General features: G+C 46.2%; 1 protein-coding gene across 1 annotated transcript in view; it reads right to left on the bottom strand.

Annotated features, from left to right (window-relative positions):
- The window catches only part of UBR7 (ubiquitin protein ligase E3 component n-recognin 7), a 410,797-nt gene that overhangs the window by 251,538 nt on the left and 139,402 nt on the right, over positions 1 to 19,857 (bottom strand). The window contains exon 3 of the mRNA XM_044073691.1: positions 9,069 to 9,129. Within this exon, the coding sequence (XP_043929626.1) occupies positions 9,069 to 9,129 (61 nt within the window). The remainder of the gene's footprint in view (positions 1 to 9,068; positions 9,130 to 19,857) is intronic.

Genomic DNA, 19,857 nt, shown 5'->3' with positions numbered 1-19,857 from the left:
CCAACTTGTTCTGCAGAATGCATTAAATCTTGTAATTGTGTGTGTTCAGCAGAGTCAGGAATCATCATTTTCTGTTTAAGTAGCCCCATAATATGCTGCTGATACTTTAGCACATGAAACTGGCAATTTAAAGCCCTAATCACCAAAGTAGCAGAAGTGTATACCTTCTTACCCTATATGTCTAAGGCTATAGAATCTCTATCAGAAGGGGTATGATTTTTGGCAGCAGTAGCCTTAATGCCTTTTGGTCCTTGGGAAATGGTCTCTGGATCCACAGAAGGATTCTTGAAGAGGAACTTGTGAGAGTCAGGTACTCTGTAGTACCAGTCAGGTTTTCTGGGAGCTGGGGGAACAGTGTCTGGGGTAAGGCTAGATTCCAAGAAAGCATCATCTACAATGTCCAGAACAGGAGGGCTAGCTAAAGGCCTGTGTTTAGGCAGGAGTAAGACAGTCTCGTTTTGGACTGGCTTTCCCAGCAGACATGTTCCCTAAGAGTATGCAAGGTTTAACCGAAAGAAAAATCTTCTGGAGGGGAAGCAGACTGAATGGAATCCTCTGCATCAGAATCCTCATAAGTAGACAAGGGCAAATCCTGGTAATCAGAAGGAACAGAAATATCAGACTCCTAAATCAGAAGAATCAGAAAGAAATTCAATTCTAGGTCTTAGAGGGAGAAGGCTGGCTTTCCCTAATTAAGTTAACAAGGTCTTCAGCCATTCTAAGCATTTGTTTTTGAGGCATATGGGCCTGAGCCTGTGGTTTGGTCGGTTTTCTAGGCGTAGTGCGAGTTTTTGGCCTGAGGAATTCGGACCTTCTGGATGGAAACAATGGCATCTGTTTAATATGAATGTCTGTAGGCCTGAATACACCTGCAGAAGCCGGTGCCTGCACAGGGGCTCCGGACCCATCCAAGGTAGAAACCTCCGCAGGTTCCATAGTCGAAGCAGCATCTCGCGGCATACCAGACATCTAATGGGTCTCAGTAGAGGCCTGCGAATCTGAAGTAGCGGGTATCGGGGGCTGCGAAAGCGTCTCACCGAGTACCGGTGGACTGACGACTACCTTAACGGTAGCGTTGTTGGCAGTTTTGGACCTATGCGGTCCCTCTCTTTATCCTTACTTTTTTTGGAAGATCGGTAGTTTGGTGGCTTAACGAAGCCATTTTGGAGTACCGAGATAGAGTACGAAAGTAATTGGCTGCAAAAATAGCCCGACGATGAAGAGTTCGGGGGTTGAACAAGGCACAAAACAGACAGCGAGGGACATCGTGGTCTGGGCCTAAACAGGGGATGCAGTAAGAAAGAAAATCTCTGAGGTATTTGCTTTCCACAGGCAAGACAATTGTTAACTTTTACTGACATCGGTTGGAGCAAGAAAAAGGATCCCCAATGGGGTACTTATCTTTTTTGATGACTTCGGGTCTGAAAGTCGAAAACAAAAACTTCAGGATATGGCCGACAGGCCCTTGCGAACTGCTTCTGCTTCGGGCACCGCATGGCAAGAAAGACTGAAGTAATGGCGTCTGCTGCATGTTTTATACCCCTGACGACTTGACATCATGGAAGAAGAGACAGCATCCAATGCAAGAATCTTAAGACTCTGGTATTCAGGCCGGCGGAGGGCTACCTGCAGGCAGATGACCCAAATGTGATGACTGCAACAGTGAAACACAAAGAACATCAATAAATACAGGGGAGGAATGAGGTTTAAAAGAAGGCAGGACCTTAAATGACCTATGGAATGTCTGACTGAAAATGATTGTGTAGATAAGTGGTGTACAACAAACATTACAGTTTGTGATGTAAAAACACTTGCAACTAGGATCGTGTTGGTGTGGTTTGTTTTCACTTATATAAATGTATGACTGCCTATGTCTTAAGTGATGGTTTAATAAAGCTGCTTCTTGTTTAAAAAAGGTAGGAATTGAATAATTTATGTAATGTTGCTCAAGTTATAGGATATATAACAATAAGTATAATGTTTATAAAGGTGAACTTAATACAGTTTGATCGCTTTTATATAAATGTAAATTTGTGCATGTCATAAGGGATAATTCAATGTTGTTGTTTGTCTTTTCCCAGTTAGGGGTCGCCACAGCAGAACTCCAGTCTGCTAATGATTGGCAGTAGATTTTTACGGTGCCAAGTTGCCAGCTAGACGCCCAGCCTTCAACGAAGGCACACCCATTCACGCATGCCTTTCGGAATGCCACTCAACCACGGGGATGACATGCAGACTCCACACAGAAGGCACTCCCCGCACTCCAGCCGAGAATCGAACGGGAGAACCTCTTGCTATAAGGCAACAATGCTACCGTTGCACCACCGCGGATTATACAACTGATAATTCAATAAAGGTATTAAAAAAGATTATGCATAAAATTTTCCCCAATGGGGTACTTTTCAGTGTCTTCTTTCACTGGTGTGACCAACCGACGGATTGACTGGCACTAACGGCAAGACCTGGGGTCATGGCACCGACTGATTCCCCTTATACCAAAGCGTACAGACATCGGATAGGGTGTCCGCCGGCTCCTAGGAGGGAAAAGTTTTCTATGGTAGGTTGGGCCAGCCAAGGGCTTCCATGGCAGGAAATCCCACAAGTTAAGAGTGCAACAGTGAAACACAAGAACATCTGTGGTTCCCTTAACTTACCCTTTACCAACTCCAGCTGTTTTTTTTTTGATTTTGTAGTAAAATGTTAGAAAAGTTCTGTTCTTACCATAACGTTCCATCTGAGTAGTAGACTTCATTCTTCTGCACATATGGGTATACTGATCCGATTCGGATCAGAGCCGGCAAAAACTTTTCAAGCATCAGCTCAAAGCTCCTCCCCTACCTATATTACCTCACTTCCTCCTATCTAGCCCCAGATTGAGTTTGCCGTCACTAAAAAGCGACAACCAAAAACCCTAAACAGGATAACCTAAAGAGTGAGGGGGACAGAGGGAGGGAGGGAGGGAAGGAAAGTGCAGAAGAATGAAGTCTACTACTCAGATGGAACGTTATGGTAAGAACATAACTTCTTTACCTGAAGTAGTTGACATCACTCATTCTGCACATATGGGACAGAGTCCCCAGCTACTTGAATTCCTGGGAGGCCCTTATGGAAGAATATTTCTGAGCACCGCAGAGCCAAAGGATGCTCTCCCTCTAGAAATAAAATCCAATTTGTAATGAGAGATGAATGTGTGCGAATATGCCCAAGTAGCTGCTGCACAAATATCATCTAATGAAACTCTTGACCAGAAAGCTGCAGAAGTGGCCATAGCTCTAGTGGAATGAGCCTTTAATACACCAGGAGGAGATAACCCTTTGTCCTTATAGACCTGCGCAATACACAGGGTGATCCACCTTGCTAAGGACACTTTCGTAACTGCTTTGCCCAAAAATGGTTTAGAAAAAGAGAAACAACTGATCAGACTTCCGGAAGGGTTTAGTCCTATGGAGGTAACAACGAAACTGTCTATGGACATCCAACAAATGAAGCTGGAAATTTGGGAAGAAGACTGGCAAATTTATGGATTGATTAATATTGGCTGCTGAAGACACTTTGGGAAGAAAAGAAGGGTTCGTGCGCAACGAAACCCTATTCTTCTGAAAAGCCAAATAGGGCGGCAAGGAGGATAATGCCTGCAACTCAGAAACTCTTAACCGAAGTGATGGCGACCAAGAATGCTGTCTTCCATGACAAGAACTTCATCGGAACTGAACCGGCTGGCTCGAAAGGGGGAGAGGTCAAGGCCTGAAGGACTAAAGTCAAATCCCAGGGGGGCACGGTTTCTTTAACTGGAGGTCGCAATAAAAATGTGCCCTTCAGGAAGGCTTTACAGAGTTTGGCCGAAGCCAGAGCAACCTTATTTTCACCCACATGAAAATTAGAGATGGCAGCCAGTTGAACCTTGATGGTGGAAGCACTAGAGCCTGACTGAAAAAGATCTGCCAAAAAATCCAGCATGACCAGAACAGGGGCTGTAAATGGGTTCTGACTGCGCTGAGAGGCCCAAACGCAAAAACGTTTCCACTTGCTATTGTACAGTTTCCTAGTGGAGGCCTTAAGAGAAGCTACCAGAATATTCTTAACAGGAGACGAACGTCCGGGAGTCCTGATGATCATGGGAACTGGAGCAGCCAGTCAGTCAGCTTGAGATTGTCCAGGTTGGACAGGGGCAAGCCCGACGGATGAGAAATTAGATCCAGACCTGGATCTAGAGCCCATAGAGGGGCCAACATGTGAGACCATAGGAAGGGAAACCACACTTGACGTGGCCAGAAGGGAGCTATGAGAATGACTTTGCACTGCAGCCGGCAAGCTCTCTGAAGGAACTTCGGAATCAGAGGTAACGGGGGATAAGTATACAGTAGCCCGGGAGGCCAAGCATGGACTAGAGCATCACTGGGGGCATCCCCCCAGAGGGGGGATCAGAGTGAAGAATTTGCTGCACTTCATGTCGGAAGGAGAAGATGTGAAGAGGTCGCAGCAAGGTTGACCCCAAACACGGAAGATCTTTTCCGCCACCGATTGTTTCAGGGACCACTCGTAGGGAAGCAGGATAGCCCTGCTGAGACTGTCCGCCAGAATGTTTGAGCGTCCCGGGATATGCGTTGCTACGAGAAACCGGCTGGTGGATATGGCCCACTCCCAAACTCTCATGGCCTCGCGACAAAGTGGGTAGGATCGGGTCCCTCCCTGTTTGTTTATATACCAGACTACAGACATGTTGTCTGATTGAATGGCTATCGTCCCCGGAGGTAGGACCGGGTGGAAGGCTCTCAATGCTAACAAAACTGCCCTCATTTCCAGGATGTTGATTTGTAGCTTGGTCTCTGGAGGGGACCACATGCCTTGGACAGTTCTTCCCAGGAAGTGCTCCCCCACCACCAGAGCTGGGAAGCATCCGTGGTCACCGTGACTTGAGCCTGAGGGGCTAGAAAGCTGTGCCCCGCAAATATGTCCACAGAGTGAAGCCACCACAGGAGTGCCATTCTGCATGCCCGATTGATATGGATGTGGAAACTCATCGGAAGGTCTAGCCAGGACCAGCGGACTGCCAGATTCCACTGAAGGACTCATGTGAAGACGTGCAAGAGGGAGTATAGAGATTGCTGCTGCCGTGGAACCCAGGGCCCTGAGAACATTGGCTGCTGTGACTACCGCGTGATCCAAGATCACGGAAACATGGAGTCTGAGATTCGCTATCCTTTCCGGAGTGAGAAAAATCTTTGACTGAATTGAATCCAACCGAGCCCCGATGAAGTCTATGATCTGAACCGGAGTCAGGTGGGACTTGTTGAGATTGATTGAGATGCCTAACTTGTGAGCCAGACCAAGGAAGTAGTGTAGGGAACGATACAGGAGACGCTTGGTGGATGCAGCGAAGAGCCAGTCGTCTAGGTAGGGGAATACCTGAATGCCCTGAAGTCTCAGGTGAGCCGCTATGACCACCATAACCTTGGTGAACACCCTGGGGGCTGTGGTGAGACCAAAGGGTAGGGCTCGGAACTGAAAGTGACTGGCCCCTAGCCGGAAGCGGAGAAACCTCCTGGAGCTCCTGTGGACCTTGATGTGATAGTAAGCGTCCTGGAGGTCTAACGAACACATCCAGTCGCATTCTCTCAGAAACGGTAGACTAGACTGTAGAGTGACCAGCCGGAATTTCTGTTTCTCTACCGACAGGTTGAGGATAGACAGGTCCAGAATGGGCCTGAGGTCCCCAGTCTTCTTTGGCACTAAAAAGAACTTGGAGTAGCTGCCTGATCCGGACTGATATGGGGGGGACCGGCTTGATGGCTCGTTTTTGTAACGGCTTCGAAACCTCTAAAGCTGCAGCCTCCCCATGAGCGGGTGGGACATCTGGAAGGCGAGCTGGAGATATGGGATGTGAAATGAAGGGGAAAGAATATCCTCTGGATATGACACAGAGGTCTGCAGTAATGGACTCCCATGCCACTGGATGCAAGGAAAACCTTCCCCAGACTGCCTCGAGTAGAGCAGCCGGGCAACCCCTTAGGGTTGTTGAGCGAGTCTGTCGGAAAAAGTTTCCCTAGACCCAAAGTTTCTGGGACCCCCTCTGCCCCTGGGGCGGCGTAGGTCTTGTCCCCCTCGGCCTCTGGGGGACGAATAATCCTGAGTGTCACAAAAGGACTGATTTCCAGAACCACATCTTTTGCCCCGTTTGGTTCCTGGAGTAGGACCTCTGGGGGTTAGAGAAGCGGATTCCGATGGCCGACAAAGTCTTTCCGTCCTTCTCACTCTGGGTTAGTGTCACATATGGTCTTTCCCAAAGAGGGATGATACATCGAATAGGGCGTTGATGAAAGACGCCTTAAAGGGGTCCACAAATTGACACAGCCTGATCCAGGTGTGTCACCTCAAAGCAACGCCTGTACCTGAAGATCTAGCAGCACCCTCCGTGGCATGAGAGAGGAGACACAGAGGTATTAGTCACGGATTTCAGCATAGTCATCTTGGCAGTAAAGGACTGCTTGTCCTGCTGCGACAGAGATTCCGGGGGCGACTCAGTTAGCTCCGATAAAAGGTCTTGTTGCAGTCGAATGACATGTGCCAAGTAATTCAGAGCACGAATAGAAAATGTCGCTGACGAGTACATGCGCTTCCCAAAATGATCCATCGACCTGGACTCCTTGTCTGGTGGATGAACCGAGGAACTCTCCTGTGCTAGTTCCTTCTTTGTAGCGGCTGCAACCACCAAAGCGTCTACCAGGGCTCCCTTGGACCATGCCTGCCTGTCCGATGGTGGAGAAAGGCTCTGCAGTGTCAGGATCCTTCCATGCCCTAGTGGTGATGAGGTCCACCAAAAGGTCAGCTGGTGGGGAAACCCAGGAAGTAGATGGGCCCGGGCCAAAGGCATCCAGGAATACGGACTCATCCGCAGAGGGTTTGGGAGCAGACCAACCTCCTCTTTGGCGGAGTAATCTCCATAATGTCTCCAAACGAGACGTCCTTGGGAGGTGATCTGGGGGAAGCCTCTCCTTCATCCAAGTCTGTATCAGTGGCAATGGACTCAGGGGAGTCCAAGTGCCTCCTCTTGCACTTACGAGGTTCCTCTCCACTGTGAATCTCTGGAGAGGATTCGTAAGCCTCTGGGGGTTCCCTGAGGGAGAACGACCTTGGGCTGCCTTGGCACGGGCTGTCCCTTAGACAGGGCAATGGTAGCAAAATCCAAAATCACGGGGATCTGGGCCGGATCCGAGAATGTGAGCTGTGGTCTCAACCCCTGGGAGAGGATCCTTTCCACGGCCCCGAAAGCAGATTGAGAGCACACCTCCATAGAACGCAAGAAGAGGCTCTCCCCGGCACAGAAGCTGGAACCGGAGCCAACTGCGGGGTTGTCCGGGTGCCGAGGGTAGGATCCAAAGGAACGAGATCCCGACTCTCTGGTCGGGCTCCCTGACCATGGCTCCAAGAGTCCCCTGGATCAGAGATCGGATCCGAAGAACTCAAGTTGACGGCCGGCGTCGAGGAAACTAAAACCATCTGCACCGACCCCATGGCTCCGAAAGGTCTCTGCCCCGAAAACCCCGAAACATCGGGTCGGATCGGGGAAGGAGCAATAGGGTGGAACATAGCAGCAGCAGAAGAACCCTCACTAATGGGAAAGGGTCCTGTAAGACCCCCATCTGAATCTGGTTCTGGCTGAACCTCCTCATCAGCCTGTCCATATCAAGTTCGGATACACTCAGAGTCGATCTGGAAGAAGTGACCGACTCGGGTCTGGGTCGGATCAGAGGGGAGTGCCTCGGCTCCGATGGAGAACGAGACCTAGATATCTTAGCAGAGGGACTGGAAAAAGACTCCCTGTCCGGAGATCTTTTCCTGGTCCTGTCTCTCTCTATGGCGCCTTTCTTTCTCTCTTGTCCCTACCTCTCTGGGGCGACTCCAAAGAAGCAGGCCTGGAGGGAGGTTGAGTCCCTGCCTGCACAGAGTCACTGGCTGGAGAGGAAACCGAGGCAGACTCCAGGGCAGAAGCAGGTAGCAAGCCTTTAGCCACAAGCTTAGCCCGACGATCCTTCAGCGCCCTTGGGTTAAACCCTGAACAAATGTCACAGGATACTGACAGATGGGCGATCCCTAAACATAGAACACAGAGTGTGGCCATCGGCTGTAGAAAGCTTATGACCACACTGTGCACTTTTTGAAGAGAACTTTAGTCTGTTCAGCCATAACAATGACAGAAAAAAGCCCTAAACGGACCACATGCAAACACACACTAAACCGTGGGCCTAGGCAAGAACCAGAACACAAAACTACCACTAGAGAATACAAACTAAAAACTTACCAAACACAATGTAAGGGAGGAAAAAGGGAAGGAATTCACACTCAACAAATGGCAAAAAGTACCAAAAACCTTACCACCTAGCTAAGAGCTCAGAGACCACGATGCTGACGAGCGGCAAACGAGATCTGGGGCCAGATAGGAGGAAGTGAGGTAATATAGGTAGGGGAGGAGCTTGGAGCTGATGCTTGAAAAGTTTTTGCCGGCTCGGATCCGTATACCCATATGTGCAGAACGAATGAAGTCAACTACTTCAGATCATATTTTTCTTCTTCCCTCACCACCTCAATCTATGCTCTCTCTCATGTCTAGATAATCTCTAACCTCATCTTTTTCTATCCAGTTTCCCCCTACAAACCCTTCTTCAGCTTACTTTGAGAAACTACAATGTCCACACTACAATAAGAAATTAGATCAGATGACATTATAATACAACTGTCAGCTATAATTGCATAGAACTTAATTTCTGGTGTAGTGCATGTCTTGTACAAGAAATTATACAAAAAATCTACAAGTATATGTGGAGCTTTTCTCCCCGCGCCTCTGCTGAAAATGGGTCTTATCCCAGTCAGACTTTCCTGGTAAATAAATGTAAAGTAAAATAAAATAAATAAATCAAACAGTTAAGCACTAAATTTGCACCAATATTCTGGCATTTTTTCAGTATTGTACTACCTTCTTATATGTGAAAGAGAAGCTAGTTTCTATAGTTCCAGTCTGAGTGAAAAAAATGTTTATGTAATGTTTTAACTTTGCTGTTACTATAACTTACCTTAAACAGCTTGCATTCCAGTCCATTAAACTTGCTGTTACCGCAATCACAACGGAAGTTCCTGTTAATGAAATTACAAAGTACCATTAGACAAGATGCATAGCCACATTGCTGGAAAATCCTGCAACTGTGATGCTCTCCCTACAGAAAAAGCCTTAAACTGCAATCCTTTACTTCAGAGTTCACAACTGAAAAGTATACATGCTGAAGGAAACTGCCAAGAGGCAAGTATACAAGGTCAGTATCGTTTGCAAAAGTGCTTCAAACTACTTGTTTGCTAAAATATGCATTTGCAGGTTCTACAATTATAAAATGCAGTAACTTGCATGGCAAAAATCTACACCCCTTTCTAACATCACAGTCGTAATATGAAGACTGACATCCAAACACTGCATTGTACATGATGAACAACTTAGAGAAAATCCACAACACAGAAATAACTAGTACATCTAAAATTCTGGTAAAAACACAACTGAAAAGTGGGAATGTAGTTTGCTAAAGCACTGTAGTAAAAAAAAGCCCCACCTTAAGTGTAGCCAGAAAAGAGGCCAGTATGACACTATGCAAGGAATAGCACAAATTTTTGTATCAAAAGTCACAGCCACTACAGCGCACCCTACAACTCAAAGCAAAACATTAAGCAGCATTACACTTGAGCACTGGGGAAATAAAACCACGCAACACAGCATGAGGAAAGGATAACAGTTAGGCAAGTAGAATGTACAAAAGCCCAGTCATCAATATAAGCAGGAAATATGCACTCAAACATCCTTTACTGCTGCAGAATCTTACTATTCAAAAGCATTCCTACAGAAGAGGAGCTGCATGCAAACATCATACTAACATAAAAACTTAAAAGCAGTTGGAGGGGGACATTTTGTTCTGATGAGGTTAAATGATGTGTCTAGCAGCCATTCATGTCTCATGGGTCATATTCAAGTCATACCAGCTCAAATTTTCTCATCATCAATTCACTTCAAAAAAGCATTAAACTCCATCTAAAACACTTAAATGTGCTGAGCACAGTGTTAACCACAGGAGGGGAGATGCAACTATCATGGCAGCTGAAGGAACAGGGCACTAAGTACACAGGTAAATTAATGCATTAGCTTAACGGTACAGGCCCAACTGCTGTTTCCTGGAGTGATACAGCATTACTAAACAAATGGAAAGCGAGCAGATGTAAGTGCATACCATAACTGTATATGGTCGGGAGTATACACACTGTTGCAGTTAATAACTTATGAGATTTCTGCAGCAGGTGGCTTGCCAGCTAGCTTGACTTCTAAAGCTTAGTACCCTTCCCCTTCCAGGCCAGGAAAGCACCCTTCCACTTGGGCATCGGACTAGCAATAGTAAAGAGGACATCCACCCTCACTATTTTTAGTTCTTGCTTGTTGTTGTCTTTCGGCTTTTCCTGGTTAGGGGTCGCCACAGCGGAACTCCGGTCCGCTAATGATTGGCAGTAGATTTTCACGAACGCAGAGGTGCCAGCTCAATGTTCAACCTTCAACGAAGGCACGCCCATTTACGCACGTCTTTCGAACGCCCACCCAACCGGGGGAGGACATGCAGGACTCCACACAGAAGGCACTCCCCGCACTCCAGCCGAGAATCAAACGGGAGAACCTTTTGCTGTGAGGCAACAACGCTACCGCTGCACCACCGCGGCTTGTCCTGGCAATATAACTTTGTGGTCTGAAGCAGGGAACTGTCTGCCCTGGTGGGAGCAATTTCCAGGAAGGCAGATGCCAACCTGAGGAGAGACTAACTCATTTAGGGAAACACAGGGAAGACAAAGTTCATCATACACAGTCCACTGTTGCAGTGACTTCAGAAGATTCCAAAAGCCTAGACACAAGTGGGTGGCTGGACCTTGAGAACAGTAGGTTGCAGCAGCCTTCTGTAAAATGTCAGAGGCAAATTAATTCTACCATGTGCAATGTCCAGATTGTAATGCTTAAAAAAGGTGTGGACAGATGTTCAGGTAGCCGTTTCCAAAACAGAATAGGTGTTGACTGCCTCCCAGTCTCCCTAAAGATGGGAGAGTGGTAGCTGCAGTAACCCTAGTGACGTGAACCATAATTTAGACAGATACAAGTTTGCCAGTAAAGTATCCAACGGCAAGTGCATTGCATTTAAAGTATGTTTAACAACTGGATCTTCTTTGCAAATAAAATAAAAAGTATTATTTTCAGATTTTTTCTCTGCTGTACAAGTAAAGTGCAAAATCCTTTCCCAGCCATTGAGCTGATGCAAAAGACACGAGGCAAACAGAGTTGCTCCAGAATGCAGTTGAGGTTACATAGTGGAGTAAGTTTCCTCTTACTGTCACCTTAAGTGCACCCCCACTGAGGGGCTGCTTTTCTGGCAAAAGTTGAGGATACCAAGGCAAACAAGCTGAAATGGCTGAAACGTGCACTTTTACAGAGACATAGAACTCCACTTTGTAAGGTTCTTAGAGGTAAGCAAGGATCAAGAATACAGAAGCTGTATTTGGGTAAAGACTTTGCCTTTGGTGCCAAATGAAAAAGTTCACTCATTTAGCTAGTTATGTTTTTCTTGTACTTGTTTTTTTAGCCTTACTCAGAATGTAGAGAGTACCCTTTGAAAACCAGTGCCAAGAGGAAACAACTGCTTCATCATCCATAGTGTCAGCATTAAGAGTGGATTGGGGTGTATGACTAACCCCTTCCTATGTGCCAAGAAATCCACGTGCTGAGACAATATTACAGGCACTGTACTTGCTAGACTCAGCAGAATGTAGAACCAGTGCTGCCCGAGTCAAAAGGGGGCTATAATCAGCATTTTGTCCTATCCTCCATTATCTTCCATACCAACTTATGGTATGGAACCAGCTGGTTCAGAACTCTCAGCGTTTCCAGTGAAGCAAAAGCAAGAATGTCCATCTCTGGCACATCCCACTTACTAACCATGTCCAAATGTCCCTGTTTAGCATCCACTAAGATGGTATGCTAAGGGGCACTCAAGATCAGAGCTGGATTATGATCAAATGGTCAACAGACCAGTTACCCCCTCCCCCACAGCCAATTCCGGAATACCATTATTTGACTGTGTTGCTCCAATTACCATGAACACAGTTCCAACCTGTCAGTGGGCAATGATTAGAGATTTGGATACAATTTAAAACCTTGAGACCCTGGAGGGTTTACACAGGTTGACGACGAAAGGCCCTGGATGTGGGGGGCGAAACAAACTCAACCCAATCACACACAATTTCACAAACCCAGATGGACATTGCTAAACAAAAGCAAAGTCTTGCTTTGAATTTTAAAATAGACTTAACGTGGACTGCCGCGGTGGTGCAGTGGTTAGCGTTGTCGCCTCACAGCAAGAGGCTCTCCGGTTCAATCTCCGGTTGGGTTGTCTTCTGTGCAGAGTCTGCATGTCCTCCCTGTGGTCGTGTGGGTTTCCTCCGGGTGATCCGGTTTCCTCCCACATCCCCAAAGACATGCTGCAAGTGGATTGGACACGCTAAAAATTGGCCCTAGGCTTGAATGCGTGCGTGTGCCTTCTGTGGAAGGTTGGGTGCTGGGCTGGCAACTCGACACCGTAAAAGCTCCACTGCCAATCATGAGCGGACAAGGTGATCTGCTGTGGTGACTCCTAACTGGGAAAAGCCAAAAGAGAGAGAGATGAACAGTAAACTTCTCTTCCTTTAAAACATACATGCATGCATGGAACATACATCTGGCCAGTGACAGATTACATGTACCTTGGACCACAGGCAGTCGCACCATGGGCCTCCACATGCATTTTAAGTACCATGTATAAATGCAGCTGTTTTGAGTCACCACTCTGATTAAACAAGCAATGTAATTTAAAACAAAAACTTTTTTTAAGGAATGTACGTTAAACTTGTAGTTTTGAATTTTTTTCTAGTAAGCAGTTAAAATGCATAAACCAATAGTGACAAAAGTACCAATTCAGAACATTTCAACCATAAAGGGCCACTCAAACTGCTACTGTTATATCCACCAATATCCGTAATGAATTACAGCCACTTTATCGACTGTCTACATATTACATGTCTGATTGTATGCATATGAACCACAGTAAAGTATCTTCATTTGATTTGCACAAATGCACACTAGTCCTGAAAAGACAGACAAATGAATTTTTTACTTTCAGTTCAGCAGGGTCAGTCATTTTAACCTAAGACATCCCCAAACTTAGCAATTACAAAGTCAACTGCAGCCTTCACAGATATCGGTCAAAAAAAATTAGGATGATGACCAAAGTCAAATACACATACAATAGCCAAACTATTCCAACTTAATTTACAGGCAAACACACACGTCCTGCAAAGCCATATTAAACAGCAATTAGAAATGACCAGATAATAACAGCATAAGGTACTTTCAACCTCAAAGAGCCCCCACCCCCACCAGCAGTTACAGCCACTTTGTTGCCTGTAGACACCCCCTTTACGGTTATAAATAAATAAACAGTTTGCACTTACTGGCAGCTTTGGTTGAACTATATATGAACCTGCATAAAGAAAACTAGCATACCATAAAGATCCAGCCATGTGAAACACAGTTTAAGTAAGAGTATTTATGACTAGCAAAAAAAAAAGAAGTTACGTCTTACCATAACGTTCCAGCTGTGTTTTAGATCTTTTTTCATTCTTTACTGTTAGGACTTCGGTTCAGTCCTCGGAACCAACACAACCAATACAAAGCTCGTGCCAGCCAAAAACTCTCAGCTAAGACCTAGCCATAATGCCCCTCTCAGTCTCAACTAATAAGGAAATCCTAAAGTCCACCAGGAGTCCAGGCAGGGGAAAGGAGGGCGGGAAGTAATGAACGAATAAAGATCTACAACACAAACATAACTTCTTTATCTGATGTTGTAAATCTTTATTAATTTCCTTATTGTTAGACCGAGTTCCCAGCTACTCAAGTCCTAGGTGGCCCTAAGGAAGGACATTCCTGAGCACCATAGAACCAAAAGATGCTCATCCCCTGGAGGCCAAATCCAATTTGTGATGAATGACAAAGGTACGAGACCTTGCCCAAGTGGCTGCTGTGCAGATATCATCCAGAGAGGCTCTGGAATGAAAGGCCACTGAAGTGGCCATTGATCTGTTAGAGTGAGCCTTTATTCTGGAAGGCAAAGGCACTTTGTTCTGATGGTATATGAAAGTAATGGGGTTTCCGAGCCAAAGAGATAGTCATTTTGGAGACAGGCCTACCCAATCCAAGTCCTGCAAAGGCCACAAACAGTTTATCCGTTTTTCTGAAAGATTTAGTTTTGTCCAAGTAGAAACGAAGTTGCCTATGAACATGAGGGTATGCAAAAGGTATTCCCCTCTATTTGAATGATGAGGGAAGAAAACCGGTAGGTCAATAGATTGATTAATGGAAAACCTGGAAATGACCTTGGGCAAAAAGGAGGGATCAGTAAGTAGGGCACCTTCCCTATGAAAAATTAAGTAAGGTCTCTTGACACTCGAGGCCTGCAACTCAAGATACTCTTCTCGCAGAGGTAAGGGCTACTAGAAGTAGAGCTTTCCAAGACAAAAATTTCAAATCACATGAGTTAGAAAGCTCAAAAGGAGGACCTGTTAACTGAAGCACCAATGTCAAGTCCCAAGGCTCTATAGGAAGCTTGACAGGAGGTTTAATATGTAATGCTCCTTTCATGAAGGTTTTGCACAGTCGGTGTGACATAACAGATGAATTGTAGACTCCATTGTGAAAATTTGCAATCGCTGCTAAATGTACTGTTAATTGTCGATGCTGAAGCTCCAGTATGCAAGAGGGTAGTGAGATATAGGATCTTCTGAACAGGCATGGAGAAGGGGTCTAAGTTTTGTTCTTTGGCCCATCTAGAGAACCTAGTCCACTTACTAGAATAAATTTTCCTGGTGGAAGGTTTGTGTGAAGCCAGAAGAATATCGCAAACGGGATGAAATATCAGGTAGCCTGGCAATCATCAGAAGTGGAGAAACCAAGCTGTGAGCTTGAAGCTGCGGAGATTGGGGTGAATCAGTCCCGGAGGATGAGACAGCAGACCTTGGGATTGATCCAGGATCCACAGGCTGTGAATCAGGTGAGGCCATAGGAAAGGGAACCAGACTTGACAGGGCCAATAAGGGGCAAGGATGATCACTCCACTTCTCAACCTTTGAGCTTTCTGGAGGAGTTTCGGGATGAGAGGAAACAGAGAAAAGGCATACAGCAGACCCAGGGGCCAATCGTGCATCAAAGCATTCCTTGGTGACTCCCCCTGAAAGGGGGGGGGGGAATCAGGGCAAAATAGCTTCTGCATTTGTTGTTTAGGGGAGAAGTAAACAGGTCGCAGCAAGGCCTGCCCCAATGGTGGAAGATCTGATCCGCTATTATAGGACTGAGGGACCACTTGTGAGGCATCAAAATATTCCTGCTCAGATCGTCTGCAATAAGATTTGAACTCCCAGCAATGCGTGTTGCTATGAGAAAGCGGTTGGAAGCCATCACCCAGTGCCAAATTCACATGGCCTCCCGACACAGGGGGCAAGACCTGGTTCCACTTTGTTTGTTGATGTGCCAGACGACTGACGTGTTGTCAGATTGAATTGCAATGGTCCCGGAAGAAAGGGATGTGTGGAACGCTTGCAACACTAAGAGAACTGCCCTCAATTCCAGGACATTTATGTGCAAAATTGTCCTCCATGCGGGACCAGGTGCCTTGGACCGTCTTTTCCTACAAATGCCCCCCTCACCGTAACAGAGAAGCATTCGTGGTCACCATGGTCCTGGGCTGGGGAAAACAGAATGGTCAACACCAAAGATTTGATTCTGGCTTCATCCACCACAGCATTTCTTTCTTGCAAAAGTTTGTAAGGTGCATCATGTGGTCGAGTGGGGGGTTAAGATCAACCATTGTGATGAAAGGAGCCTATGTACTAGTCTTGTGTGCAACCTCGCCAGTGGTACTAAGGTAATGGTTGCTGCTATAGATCCCAATAGCTGTAGTACAAGGTGTGCTGGTACAAATGGTCTGTGGAAGGAGGACTTGAATCTGGCTTCTTATTTTGAAAGCCTGTGAGGAGGAAGTGAAGCTTGACAGGATGTTGTGTCGAAGATCGCTCCAATGAATTCCAGTGCTCTTGGAGACATTTGTGATTTGTCCATGTTGATCGTGATATGCAGGCGAAGAGTAAGGCCTTGTGAGTAAGAGTAACTGAGAAAAAGAAGTTATGTACTCACCATAAAGTTCCATCTGAGTAGGTAAACTTCATTTGTCAGCAACCTGTGGGTATCGGATCCATATCGGATCAGAGCCGGCAGCTTCAAACAGCTAAGATCCAAGCTCCTCCCCCCTTACCCATAATCCCCTGCCATTCCTCTCTGATCTCAGATAGAGTTTGCTATAGAAACACAGAATATTACAAAACAAAGGATCACCTGCACATCCTAACCTGGTGTTATCCGGAGGCAAAGGACAAGGAATCCTTCTAGGACGCACTATAGGTTAGGGGGATGGAGGGGGGTTGGTTGCTGACAAATGAAGTTTACCTACTCAGATGGAATGTTATGGTGAGTACATAACTTCTTTATCTGAAGTAGTTAACTTCATTTGTTCATCAACCTGTGGGACAGAGTCCCCAGCTACCCAAACTTGGGAGGTCCTCATGGAAGGATATTCCGGAGCACTGCAGAGCCGAAGGATGCTCTCCCTCTGGAAATTATATCCAACTTGTAATGGTTAATGAAAGTATGGGATGAAGCCCAAGTGGCTGCGGAACAAATGTCATCCAAGTACACTCTGGAGCAAAAGGCAGCAGAAGTAGAAATCGATCGGGTAGAAGGAGCGTGGACTCCTTCAGGTTCAGGCCGGCCCGAACTCTTGTATACAAGAAGTATACATTGGGAAATCCATCTGGACAATGTAACTTTTGATACTGGTTTGCCCAAAGAGGCTTTAGCAAAGGATACAAGAGTTTCTCAGATTTCCTATGTTCAGCGGTCCTGTGCAAGTAGAATCTCAATTACCTGTGTACGTCCAGAGAATGTAGTTTGTATTCACCCCTGTTTTGATAATTTGGAAAGAAAACTGGTAAATTAATAGATTGATTGATATTTGGTTCAGAAGCAACTTTGGGTAGAAAGGAGGGATTGGTCCTGAGGGAAACTATCTTTATGGAAGACCATAGCCTCCATAGACTCCAAAGCAAGTACAAGTATGACTCCGTCATTGTCCATGGTGGTGTGAATGACATGAGACGTACCTCCCTGGACTACATGAAGAGAGACAGAGGAGCTCTCTGACCATGTAGCCCAGGCTGGTATGTCCCGGACCTTTAGTAGCATCTTGCCCTCACCAAGAATGATGCCACAGTATAAAGACAAAATGATCAGTTTCAACAATTGGCTAAAGTATTGGTGTCATTCAAAGGGGATCCAGTGTCAGTCAGCCTGGGAGGACATGCTTGACAAGCCACGTTGCTTCGCTAGGGACAGTTGCACCGGTCACCTTTAGGCTTTTGTATATTGGCCAAGGCTCTTGCCACCCCCATAGTGCCTTTTTTAGGCACGGCTCAAAGGACAAACCCACCTCCATAGACAACCCAAAGATAAAAAACTAAATGTAATGCTACTCAATGCCAGAAGTCTAAACCTCAAGATGCACGCACTCGAGACTCTCCTCAGTATGGAGAAAATCGATGTCTGTGCAGTAACAGAAACCTGGTTCAAGGCTCCTAAGAGCACCCCAGCACTACCAGGTTATAACTCATACCATGCGTTTCGGCCCCAAAACTCGGACCGAAGCACAAAAGGAGGGGGAGTATCTATATTCAAAGATACCTACACTTCCAGGTTAGTGGCACTGCACGAAACATCGGAAACCATCCATGTGCAACTAACAGCGGGCAAAACTGCCTTTCAGTTTGTAGCCTGCTACAGAACACCCTCCCTATTACAGGAAACCCACTTGACATTCCTGAGAACACTGGAGAATATGAAGGTCTCTGCAAACACTGTTATTGGGTGACTTCAACTACCCAAACATTGACTGGGAAAACTACTCCAGCCCAAACACCCTCGCCCAACGGTTCCTTGAATTTATAAACTCTAACGCAATGGAACAACTGGTCACCACTCCCACAAGAGGGAACATATTGGACCTAGTCATCACTAACATGGGACTATGTTCCACACCAGAGCTAAACCCCTCATTGGTAAGATCAGACCATAAACAAATTTCCCTGGACATCCATATCCCGTCCCCACCCCCAGCCAAGGAAATCACTGTAAAGAATTTCTCAAAAGCCAACTTTGCACTTCTCAAGACTGAGGTGGAATCCTTCAAAGCCCCTGGGCCAGAGGATAATGCAGCCCAATCCGCAGAATCCTTTACAAATGCATTCTATGAGCACCTGCAGGAATGCATGGATCGTGCTATCCCAAATAAAACCAAGACTCACTCCTCCAAAAACAGGAGGCCGGTCTGGTGGACCCCGGCCATAAATAAGCTATACAACAGAAGGAGGAAGCTACTACATGACAGAGCAAAATCCCAAAAAGGGAAGGCATCTCTGATGAGTATTAGCAAGAAACTTCGATCCCTCATAAAATCATCAAAGGCCAGTTTCGAAAGAAAAATTGCCCTAGACACTAAAGATAATCACAAGGCCTTCTTTAGTTACGTCAGGAACATGGGCAGAAACTCCCAGATATGCTCCGAATTGTTGCATAACTGTACAAAATATAGCGAACCTACAAACATAGCCAACATCCTGGCAGACAGATTCAGCGCAAACTTCTCCCCCCTTCCCCCCCATAGGAGCAAACGCTTATCCCAATTGAATGTAACCTCCCTGACATCACAGATGCACAGGTGAAAGCTGCCCTCTCCAAAGCAAAAAACACAGCATCTATGGGACTGGACGGTGTCCCAGGCTGTGTCTTACACGAGCTCCAAGAAGAACTGAACCCTCACATTAAGTCACTGTTCAAACTTAGCCTTACTACAGGATATGTACCCAAAGAATGGCGTACAGCTACAGTGGTCCCACTCCACAAAGGTGGTGCCACAACGGACCCCGGAAACTATCGCCCCACAAGCCTGACTAGTCTGGTCTGTAAAGCTATGGAGCGTATTATCATGGAACTCGTAAACAAAGACATTGGGAGCCTCCAGACACTGGACCCTACCCAATTCGGCTTTGTTAAGGGCAGATCTTGCCTCTTAAACCTAGTTGGTTTCTTTGAAACAGTTACCACTTCCATAGATGAGGGCAAGGTAGTCCACACAGCCTACCTGGACCTCGCAAAAGCCTTCGACACAATACCCCACTCGGGCATCATAAATAAGCTTACCAGCTTAAATATCAACCCCTATATCACAAGATGGGTTGCAAACTGGCTCAGAGATAGAACCCACATGGTCAGAATCGCAGGTGACATGTACGAATTCAAACCAGTTACAAGTGGCGTCCCACAGGGCTCAGTTCTGGGACCTCTCTTGTTCGGTATATACTTCTCTGAGGTTCAGGCTAACACAGGGGGATTATGGCTGACAAAGTTCGCAGATGACTGCAAACTATGGGCCATAATCGAATCTCCAGCTGACACAAGCATCCTCCAAAAGGGTCTCACAGAGACGGATGCTTGGTGCCAGAGCCACGGCCTCAAGCTAAATGCTAAAAAGTGCAGTCATCCCCTTTGGGAAAAACAAGGTGCCCACAAATTACCACATAGGTGGTAATCCATTAAGTACGGAAGTAATTGGAGATTTGGGGACCAACGTAGATAGTAATCTCTCCTTTGATAATCAC

The sequence above is a fragment of the Protopterus annectens genome, chromosome 6.part0, assembly GCF_019279795.1.
Source record: "Protopterus annectens isolate FY-2018-M chromosome 6.part0, PAN1.0, whole genome shotgun sequence".
NCBI lineage: Eukaryota > Metazoa > Chordata > Ceratodontiformes > Protopteridae > Protopterus > Protopterus annectens.
The sequence above is the reverse complement of the archived record's forward strand: the minus strand, read 5'-3'. Positions and strand labels throughout refer to the sequence as shown.